This window comes from Eretmochelys imbricata, chromosome 3, assembly GCF_965152235.1.
Source record: "Eretmochelys imbricata isolate rEreImb1 chromosome 3, rEreImb1.hap1, whole genome shotgun sequence".
Lineage (NCBI taxonomy): Eukaryota > Metazoa > Chordata > Testudines > Cheloniidae > Eretmochelys > Eretmochelys imbricata.
The window spans coordinates 167,166,829-167,178,018 of NC_135574.1; the positions used below are offsets into that span (position 1 = coordinate 167,166,829).

General features: G+C 43.7%; 1 protein-coding gene across 1 annotated transcript; it reads left to right on the plus strand.

Moving 5' to 3' along the window:
- Nucleotides 1-1,872: 1,872 nt before the first annotated feature.
- On the plus strand, nucleotides 1,873-10,887 carry SLC30A1 (solute carrier family 30 member 1). Its single transcript, XM_077813790.1, has 2 exons — nucleotides 1,873-2,772; nucleotides 4,903-10,887. Exons 1-2 carry the CDS (start codon nucleotides 2,166-2,168, stop codon nucleotides 5,805-5,807), a joined length of 1,512 nt encoding a protein of 503 aa, XP_077669916.1. The 5' UTR covers nucleotides 1,873-2,165; the 3' UTR covers nucleotides 5,808-10,887.
- The last annotated feature ends 303 nt before the right edge of the window (nucleotides 10,888-11,190 follow it).

Consider the following 11,190-nt stretch of genomic DNA (forward strand, 5'->3'; position numbering starts at 1 on the left):
GAGAATAAGATTTTTATAGAACAGGGAAAGAATTATAGGAAAGATTTATGGTGACTAGGGACCAAGAGACACATTTCTGTGGCACTTCCAGTCTTCTGCCTTCTCCAGTGCAGCTCTAGTTAAGTCTCAAACATACATACCCTATCAACCTCTGTACCCAGACATCCAGTTGTTGTGTATGAGAACCTCAAATGAGGAAAGGATGCATAACGGTAACTGTGGGATGATGAGACTGAAAAGTCTTTAGCTACAATTAAGACAAAACACTTTGCAGTCTATGTACTAGGAAAGCATGGAGTGTTTTGTATTATTTTTAACTTGTTTATGATTCCCAGTTCTTTTTTACTCATTGTAGAAACATTTGATTTAACAAACATCTGGTTAAGAATCTGATATTGATTTAGGATACAGTGATCATTATGGATAACTTCTAGTCCAGGTCTGCCCAGCTGACGGTCAATAAAGCAAAAACTTAATGTTTCCCTCCTTTCCTCTCCCATTCCTAACTTTGATGCTTACTGTGGGCAGGTGCTATTGGTTTACATAAGCATTATCCTGGCATGACCTACTGGCAACTCCAGTGCTTTACACAGCAGCACTAAAATTAACTTTCAAAATGTTGCAGAGAAGAAAAAATGTTTCTCTGATGAGTAATGATTATCTTGAAACTAAACAAGCTGCTATGATTCTGGTGCTATTTCTGCAGGCTGGCCTGAGTAGGCTGACCAGATAGCAAGTGTGAAAAATCGGGATGGGGCGGGGAGTAAAAGGAGCCTATATTGAAAAAGCCCCAACTACCGGGACTGTCCCTATAAAATCGAAGTATCTGATCACCCTAGGTCTGAGCCACCTGTGGCAGTATCCCATTGAAGGGGGTGTTACTTGTGCAGTCTTGTGGGAGATGTAAGGGCCCCTCATTCTGCTGTTTGCGGTGCAGCCCTGCAGGGGTGCTGGCCCCAGTTAGGGGCTTAGGAGGCGGAGGGGACTCCGTGGGAGCAGGACTCACTTTAATGGGTTCAGAGGACCGAAGGTGGGTGTTCGGACAGCTGTGTATTTGCTGCTACGGGTGCAGGCCGCCTCTGCAGCGCCCCTAGGGCCCCCTTACAAGAGAGGTGGCTGGCGGGTGCCCGTGTCTCCTAGAGGGGCTCGGCCCCCCGCGGTGCGGTTTGTTTGGGGGTGCCCAAGTCCCGGCGCGGGCGGGGACTTGCAGACAAGTGATGCCGGGGGGGGGCTCACTTCGAAGCCCGAGATGTCTGGGGGGGTGCCCTTTGCCCACCCCCTGGCGCTGCTCTCATGGCGCGCGGGGGGGGGGGGTATTTCCGTGCTCAAAGGGACCCGGGCCCCCCCGCCCCCGGCGGCGGCCCGGCCGGCCCCAGTGCCGCGGGGCTGCCGTCGCTCGGGAGGGGCGGCTCCGTGCAGACGCTCCCTGGGTGGGGCGAGTTCCCAGCCCAGCAGTGGCGCCGGGCAGGCAGCGAGCAGCCGCCCTCGCCCTCAGGCCCGACCGGGCCGTGTGGAGAGCGGGCGCGGCAGGACGATACTCGCCCCTCGTAACCCCCTTTTGCACCAGTCCCGCAAACGGCCTCTCGGAGGGGGCGGGGCTAAGGGGACACCGCGAAGAGCGACAGGGAGAAGCGTCCAATCGGCTTCCTCGCTCCGCCTCATTGGCCTACTCCCCGCTTCTGGCCCGGGAGAGGTGGCGGCCGGAGCCTATGGGCGCCGCGTTGGGGGCGCGGCCAAGCGCTTGTCGTGAGGGTTGCGGGCCAATCGGGGAGAAGATGTGAGGCAGCCCCGCCCCGCCACCGCTGGGGCCGCAGCCAATAAGACGCGCGGGGGGGAGGCGGTGAGCTGGGGTTCCGTGTGGAAAGAACAGGGGGCTCGGGTGCAAAGTTTCGTTTCAAACCGTCTGCAAAGAGCGGCCGAGGAGGGGGAGTTGGAGACCGACGCCCCGCGCCCCGCTCAGCCCGGCTCGTGCCGCCGCCGCCTCTCGCTTTTCCTTCGCGGCGGTCGTTGCCCGGCCAGGTGAGTGCGGAGCTCGCCGCCGCCCCGTCCCCTCGCTGCGCCCCGCCCTCCCGCGGGCTCACCCCGCAGCCGGCAGCGCCGAGACCCGGGTCCTCTCAGCCTCCCTCCCCGCTGGGCGCCGCTCCCCGCCGGGGCGGAGCGCGAGGATGGCGGACAACGGGGCGGGCGAGCCCCGGCAGCCCCGCTACCGCCGGGTGCGGCTGATGTGCATGCTGGCGCTCACTTTCCTCTTCTTCGTGGTGGAGGTGGTGGTGAGCCGGGTCACCGCCTCGCTGGCCATGCTCTCGGACTCCTTCCACATGCTGTCCGACGTCATGGCCCTGGTGGTGGCCCTGGTGGCCGTGCGCTTCGCCCAGCGCACCCGCGCCACCCACAAGAACACCTTCGGCTGGGTGCGGGCCGAGGTGATGGGCGCCTTGGTCAACGCCGTCTTCCTCACCGCCCTCTGCTTCACCATCCTGCTGGAGGCCATCGAGCGCTTCACCGAGCCCCACGAGATCCAGCAGCCGCTCGTGGTGATTGGGGTGGGGGCCGCCGGGCTGCTCGTCAATCTGCTGGGGCTCTGCCTCTTCCACCAGCATGGAGGCGGCGGGCACGGGCACTCGCATGGGGGCAGCCAGCACCACCGCAGCGGCAGCCGCGCCAAATTGGAGCGATCTTCCGGGGAAGGGGATGCTGTGCTGCGCAAGGAGGAGACCAACACGCTGGTGGAGAATTGCAGCAGCACCAATGGGGTCAACCAGGAGAAGCTAGGTAAGCAGTACTGCCTCCGGGAGGAGCCCTCCCTTAGCCTGAGGTCTGGAGGAGGCGGGGGAAATCTCTCCTAGCAAATTTAGGAAGGAGGGGGGCTGGTAGACACTCCAGTGTCAGACTGGAAGGTGGGTAGGGGAGAGGTTTACTTTCTCATTCTCAGAGGAGATGAAGTAGGACAAAGTAAGGGAGATAAGACTTTGTCAAGTAACCTGGTAGAGGGGCAATAACATCCTGGAGTGCGCAGTGGATTTTGGAGGCCACCTGCATGCTGGTGGAAGAAAGGTAAGAGACTCCCCCATTAGATAGTTGTTTATGTAGTAATATATCGGCAACAGTTTCTGTTCCTATATTAGCCGGTCAGGCGATCCACAGGTACTCAGTACACTCATGCACACTCTTTCTCTGACAACTTGCTTTCTGCATTGTGCCCTTATTTGGCAATCCAGCAGACTTTAGTGTGGGTTGGGGGGAAATGCTTCTCTACCAGACACCTGTCAGGTAAACAATTACTTTACAGATTCTTGTTCTCTAAGTGTCTAGCATAACATAAAATCAATCCACTAATCATTGTGTACTTGGGCTGTATGTTGATTTTTAAAAGATGGGCTTTATGACAATATAGGAAGGTTGCTCTAGTACCTTAAGCATTAACTTGACCACTTAATAAGCCTTAGTGTTATTTCACTTCCTAGGTAAGTATCCTAGTTTCAACATAAGTAACTCACTGAGTTAGAGCAACAAGGTTGGTAAGGTAATATCTTTTTATTGGGCCAATTTCTGTTGGTTTGAGAGACAAGCTTACACAGAGGTATTCTGTTACACAGAGCTGTACTTCAGGTCTGGGAAAGCTCAGAAACTTGTCTCTCTGACCATTGGAAATTGGTCCAATAAAGATATTACCTCCTTGTCTCTGTAAAAATCCTTAGGCCGTTAAAGTTAAGTATATCTGACAGAACCTCATTAGATCAGAAAATGCAGAGTTAAATTTCCATGAAAAATACTAATTCTGTCTTGTCATACCTGAACACCATATACCTCTGAAATTTGTAGTATCCACTACATGCCTGCTATACTGTCATAGGTCTCTTCTATACTAGAAAACATTATATAAATATTGGGGTTAAGCATGACCACCTGATAAACTTAAAATGTGGTACTACTCTGCATAGAGAAGGGCTAACATCTGTCTAACATTGTGTTAGTTAACATATGTTTTAACACTGTCCTATCCTAGTGCAGACGAGCACTAACAGTCTACATTCTAATTTCCTAACCAACTACCCTCTATGTATGAGCCATCTGTCTGTCTCTTCATCTAGTTCTTCTGTGGTCCCCATTTTCTGAGTACCTTCCAAAATGATAAAATGTACATATGAGTATATTTCTCTCTCTTCTGATCAGCAGTGGCCAGCAGACTTTCTTTCCTAGTTATTGTGGAAGTGGTAGACTGGCTGGCTTGTTTTTTGTGCATTTTGCTCTGAAAGTAGAGCAGTTTGTAGTGTCCTCACTCAGTTGAACCTCTTTGGGTATGTCTACACTACCTGCCAGATCGGCGGGCAGCGATCAACTTCTGTACTCCAGCGCTGTGAGAGGCGCAGGCAGAGTCAACGGGGGAGCGGCAGTAGTCGACTCACTGTGGTGAAGAGACCACACACCACAGTAAGTCGATCTAAGTAAGTCAACTTCAGCTAAATTATCCATGAAGTTGCATAACTTAGATGGATTCCCCCCCCACACACACACCTCCCTAATGTGTAGACCAGGCCTTTGAATAAACTCAACATCTTTTCTCTTACCTGTTTTATACAGACTTGTGCTTTCTATAGTAGAATAAGAAAGGGACAACAGTTTCACAACTTACTCTGTACAGATAATCAATAAATACACTTCTCCATCCACTGTTCTGCTACAAGAACACAAATTGAATTGCTGGGGTATACCTGTAGCTGAATTGTGCCGTGGTAGAGGTTTTAAAAAACAAAAACCTAAATGAAGTCACTTTGCTACAATATTTCACTGTAGTAATGTGGTTTCTAAACCTACTGTGAGTTAATACCATGATATAGTAAAATGTTTTTAGTATCTAATATTGTGATGTAGCATGTAACTGTTTTACTGTTTTCTTTGCAGGTGATGGCAAGGCAGAACTACAAGCGAATGGGAGCGTTGGCCCTAACTCTCTGGACGTTGAGGTCGAAGAAGATTCCAGTGGACAGCTTAACATGCGTGGAGTTTTTCTGCATGTGCTTGGAGATGCCTTGGGTTCAGTGATTGTGGTGGTGAATGCCTCAGTCTTTTACTTTTCTTGGAATCCATGCCCCAAAGATGGGTCCTGTTTTAATCCATGTATTGATAGCCATTGCTTAGAAAATGCTACTGTAGCCCCACTGCTTGACAGTGCTGATCTGCTCACACAAGAGGGTATTCATGTAGCTGGTCCCTGCTGGGTGCTGTATTTAGATCCCTCTCTTTGTCTGATAATGGTTTGTATACTCCTTTACACAACTTATCCATTACTTAAGGAATCTGCCCTTATCCTTTTGCAAACTGTTCCCAAACAAATTGATATTTATTCTCTGAACTTGAAACTACGTAAACTTGAAGGAGTTGAAGCAGTCCATGAACTACATGTTTGGCAGCTGGCAGGCAGCAGGATCATTGGTACTGCTCACATAAAATGTCATGACCCTGCATCATACATGAAAGTGGCAAAGCACATTAAGGAGATTTTTCATGATGAAGGGATCCATGCCACTACAATTCAGCCTGAGTTTGCCAGTGTAGGCTCTGAATCAGGTGTTGGCAAATGTGAGTTTCCCTGCAGAACTCAGTGTGCTCTGAAGCAGTGTTGTGGGACAGCAGACGGCAGTACTGAAAAGAAGACCGCAAAGACCTCTTCAATTGCTATTTCATGCTCAGAAATAATCATTGACTCTCCACACCATAAAACTAGGAGGACTAAATCTGAAAGTATACCTGCTGTTAGGCTAGAGGCAGATGATGACCCAGACACGCAATTTGAATCATCTTTGTAATTCCCAAAGTTGTGCTGTTTGAGTTTTGATGGCTTCTACTACAGCTTTATTGCAAGAGGAAGAGTAATATTTGAGATGCAAGTTTGTCAAGCAGTGTAATTGCGGAAGTCCCTGTTCTTGTCACATTGCTAAATCTAGGATGCTTGTTTTAAAGAACATATTAGCATTGTCATGACACAATGTGTTTGTGTTGACTTTGTAATAAGTGGCACTGAAAGTGTGCCAATGCTGTAAAAAAATTTGGAAAACTAGTTTCAACACTTCAGCAGAAAGACTTTTGTTGTGCTTCAAATTAAAATATTTTCTCCCCTGAAAAGCTGCTTGAGGGATAAGTAAATTGGAACTCAGTTTGTGTTAGACTTCTCATTGGGGCTACTCTTTTCCCTTAATATTTGATTTGTAGATATTTTAATATATTGTTTGTAACCCATATGAAAACCAAAGTTCATAGAATGTTTTTATGGAAATAACATCAAACTAAAACCACTTTGTCAGTTTCACACTTTTTTCCTTACACTTATACAGTGAACTATGTGAGTGCTTTTTTTGGTGGATTTATTGCATAGCATAAATAGTAGCATATTTTAAAGGAAACATATCACATGATTGATAGAAAACTGTCTAGTTTTTTTCCCCACTGGGGCTATGGGGTAATTAAAATTGGCTGTAAAAATATCGGTTGTGAAAGTTATGTTCTGTTAAAATGTAAGTTCAACCTGCTGTATGCTCCTCTGATCAGACTGAGAGATGAAGTGACTGATAAAGTAACTAATTGTTGGCTAATTCATAAAATATGCATTCAGTGTTCTTCCTTCTTCACAAGTTCAGTTGCACTCTTGATTTCATTAGATCATTATGTAAATGTAAGAATTTGCTAGAACCTTTAAGTTCCAGTGCTGTAACATTGGAGTTGGAACCTTTATTTAAAGGAGTTGGTATTTATCATTGTAATGCCAACCAGCATTGTTAAAGTGGAGCATCTGTCAACATTGGCATTCTATTTCCTGGGTTTCAAGGGTTTAAATTATAACTGTAGTAAAAATTCACTTGGATGAAATTTTGCTGATAGTCTCAATGCAGCAGTAAGTACTTTTTACAGTAGGTGAGATCCTGGCTCCATTGAAGACAATTGAAGCTTTGCCACTGATATCAGTGGGGCCAGGATTTCATCCAATATATTTTACCCTTTTTAAAGTAATGTGTGTCAAAGAATTTTACCTACTGAATTTGTAAATATTCAGTTTAAAAATGTTTAACTCAACTAAATAATAGACTAGCTCTGAAGAAGCTGTTACAGTGTGCCATCAACTCATACTTTCTCAAGAATTGGGTTATTGACCCTTTGAGTCAGCAGGGTATTGGGGAGAACAGAAGGCAATATAAAAGAGGACACTAAGGGACTTTGGTCCCATGCTGAGAATTGTGTTCCAGGCCAAAATGTACCCTTAAATCCACCTTTGGAATTGCATATTTACAACGAGAAACAATGATTGGTAATTAAGCACGGGACTGAGAGTTGGAAGGATGAGTTCTTTTCCCAGCTCTGCCACTTACATTGTGTGACCTTGGGCTAGTCGCTTAACCTTTCTTGGCCTCATTTTACCCATTTTTAAAATGCAGATAATACCTACCTCATGGGGTATTGAGGCTTAATACATTAGTTTCTAAAGACCTTTTGAGATCTCCTGATGAAGGCCCTATAGAGGTGCACAATTGTAAAATGGCTTGTTTTCCAACAGTGGCTCCTTTTACATATGTGCTGCAATAGCCAGGCACAACAGGATTATTTAAGGACCGTTTTGGCCTTATTTATGGATTTACTGCATACTGTGTTTTTAAGGCCTTAAACAGTATTTAAATTTAATATATTTTGTATTAAAATGTTTTGGTTAGTGAAGGAAATGTAGGTTCTTTTTTCCCCCCTCTTCAATATAGAGCTCTTCACTAATTTGCACATCTCTAATTAATGTTCCCTATAATACCCACTCATAAGTGGTTCACAACTGACTGGTGCTCTTCCAGAGGGGGACCAGGCCTGTTTGTGACAGTGGGCTTCCTCAGCTTCTCAGCAAAGCATTATAATGAGGTTTTACATTAAGATTGTTTGCAAAATATACTACCATATATTCACTAATGTGCAATGAATGAAACATTGTCAAACTGCACCTCTGACATGAACAAAGTGCACTTGAAATAGATAACCTTGCTTTTTTTTACTGTAAGCTGTTTGACTAGTATGGTTAATAGTTTGTATTTGGTCTCCCAGTCACTAGTGGGAATTGGCAAGGTCCTGCTGTATAACTATCGCTAACAAAATATAAAACAGTTTATTGCCAAAAATATAGTAGTACTGAAAGTCACGACTATTCGTTTTCCTTTCTCTTTTATAGAGAGGCTACTAGTCCTGACATGATTGTCCTCTTTAGGTAACAGTCACAGATAAATACATTTGAATAGGTCTAGAAATGTAGACACTCATTCCATTGTAAATTTTTAATCTGTTTGTGCCAGAAGTCATATTTTTCTAGTGCTATGTCCATTGCAGGCAATGGCTATCTTTAAATAAAAGGAAAAAAACTTTCCCCCCTCGGACTTGAGTACAGTATATATTTCATTTTAGGCCCAAAGTGGGAGTTGTACAGCAGTGGCAGTATGATTTGTACATTCATGTTGCTGTAATTAGCCCAAACTGTAGCCTGATAACTTGCAATACATCTCAATCTTTTAATCTGATTTATGCAGACTTGATTTAATTCTGAAGACCGTAATTCCAGAATACTGGTAGCTTTCTCGAATTATTGCATAAATCGTTTTTTAAAGCATGAAATTAGTGACTCTCATATGAGTAAGCACTTTACCAGGTGGAACAGGAAAGCAGCTAATTGTCTGCATTGTGCATTCCTGGGTGTGGGGTGTTTTTTATTTTTATTTTTTTTATTATAAATTAAAACATGGAACACTGATTTTTAGGAAAAAGGAAAGTATACTCCAGTGTCTGTTTTTGTTTGCTTCCCATTAAATGTTACTTGGTAGAGTATCTTATATCTGGTAAAATGTTTCATTCATAAATATACTTACTTTAGAGTTCACTTCCTAGAGGTGTGTAGTAAACAAGTAGAAGTAGATCAAAATTGAGACAGCCTGAGGAAAACTATGTAGGGGCTTGATACTGCAAACATTTATATTCCTGAGTAGTCCTATTGAACTCAGAGGGAATACTTGTGTGAGTGAAGTTACTTGCCTGTGAATAAGTGTTTGCAGGATTGGACCCTAAATATGCAATGGGGGGGGGGGGGAGGGCTCTATGGCTTTTCAAAAGAAGCCTCAAAAGCTAGGTGCTGATTTTTAGTGATGATTATTTTAAAATCAATATAAAATGAAATGGGTGGTAATAGAGGGTTTTTTCCCATCAAAATTATGTTACATAAGTAGTACTGGCTTTTAACTGAACTTTTAACTCTTGGTCTGACTTTTTTCAAAGGCGTTGAACACCAATGCTCTTATTGACTTCAGTTGGAATTGGTGTTGCTTAGCACCTTTGAAAAGTAGGCAATCAAGTAACGCAATGGGTAGTTAAGAGGGAAACAACATTTCTTTCTAGAATGCACATGCTAACCTATTCTGCCATAGGGAACTTTTTTCCTGAATTTTTATATCTAGACATGCTGATTTTTCATGTGATGAAATGCTCTATTTAAGGGTATTTAAAACAGCATATTAAAACATTGGGTTTATTTCATAACACAGCATCAGTTATTTAGCCTTCTTAGAATTCTGATTTTTATGTTGCTTACTCACTTCTGTGGTGATTGATTTAGCCTTCTACTTGAACCTTTTATTTCTCCTCATGGATGGAAAGGAGGGGTTCTTCGTGTGCCTGAATTGAGACAGTCCTGAAAGCTTTCCAGGCCTGATGCAGCCTTACTGATGATAAGGTCTGATTCTTCCTTATGACCTTTAGTTTGTGAAATTAATTGCCTATATGGGATACCTTTCGATATTGTATAAATGTGAGCCTGATACCTTTTCCATTCGTATATCTGAGTATTCATTTAAAAAAACGCAACACAACACCTTTAGGTTATATTTCCCAAGGTATGTGGGTTTAGTTAAGATTCTTTTCTCACACCATGAGTTTAATTTTGTAACCATTGTTGAGGGGACCTACTTGACATGTCTGTACCTATTGTCTAGACTTCATCAGTGGAAAAACTGGGTTTGGCTTCTATTAAACCAACATTAAAAGAAACAGCATATTAGTCCTGTGAGAAAACGTATCTATTTAATGAGAAGCACTTAAATAATCTTGCTGTTCTGCTTACAAGTTCAGCTGCCTGACCACTAGCAGTATACTCTTACATGCATTCAGTCTTTTTAAAGATACGAATATTGTAAGTAGAAACAAAGTTGGGAAGTGAATTGTAAAACCAAATTATCGTACCTCCTGTCATGGTTTCTGGTGCAAATATATGAATACTTACTGAGTTTGTGTCATCTTTCACCATTTTTTAAAGAGGTAGTCGGTATTTGAATAAATCTTTGAATATCAATCACCCCACATCACTGCATAACGGTAATTAAACTTTTAACATGTAGGTCTCTCAAATTTAAGGTAGGTTTGCTAAATCTATAACATACACTTTTCACTTTGCTTTCAGAGTTTGTAGACTTTAACTACTTAAAACATTGTTTTGTGTTCTATAGTTTAAATTTTCAATCCAAAAACATTGCAGTCCTAAGGAGTTGTTGCTAGAAAAGGGACTGCAGCAAAGTATATGTAAGGTTCTTTAATAAGTCATAGGACAAGAATGCTCTTAAGTTAACAGCACACTGACGTGCATCAGTGTGTTCTTCATGAAGCCCTTATTTTATGTAACTTTAGTGTTTGCCTGGGGAAAAAGTGATGCAGTTTTATGCGGTTGTCATCTTCCTACCTGCAGATCTGTATGTTTGGGTTCTTTTACTTTAAAACATTGTAATGTCTATGAATATATGTAATGTACATCATTTTACAAAGCTGTTTCTACCTCAGTATGAGGCTTTGTGAACTGTTCATGTATTATAAATGTTCTATGAGACATGCTACTGTGTTTATTTTTTGTTTAAAGTTCAGTGAGTGGGGGGAAGCTGTAACTAATTTTGTAGTTCTGTGGGTATGGTTCTTTCATCCCTACACAGATACTTTAATCACTTTATTACAGAAATATAAGGCCCCAGATGTCACCATTGTCCCCTAGGAAAACTACATGTAATGTATCTCTCTGTCTGAGTTGCTTCAATGTTACATTACTGGTGGTCGTTGTCAAAGTGCTGCCTCAAAGCCTCCCTCATTCGAATACCTCCTCTCTGACCTCCTCTAACAGCCCTGGTATCAGTGGCCAAG

What these genes read in the sequence shown, in the direction of transcription:
- SLC30A1 (XM_077813790.1), top strand. Translation starts at nt 2,166, where the DNA reads ATGGCGGACAACGGGGCGGGCGAGCCCCGGCAGCCCCGCTACCGCCGG. An exon ending in GGTCAACCAGGAGAAGCTAG is followed by an intron (nt 2,773 to 4,902) that starts GTAAGCAGTACT and finishes TTTTCTTTGCAG; the next exon opens with GTGATGGCAAGGCAGAACTA.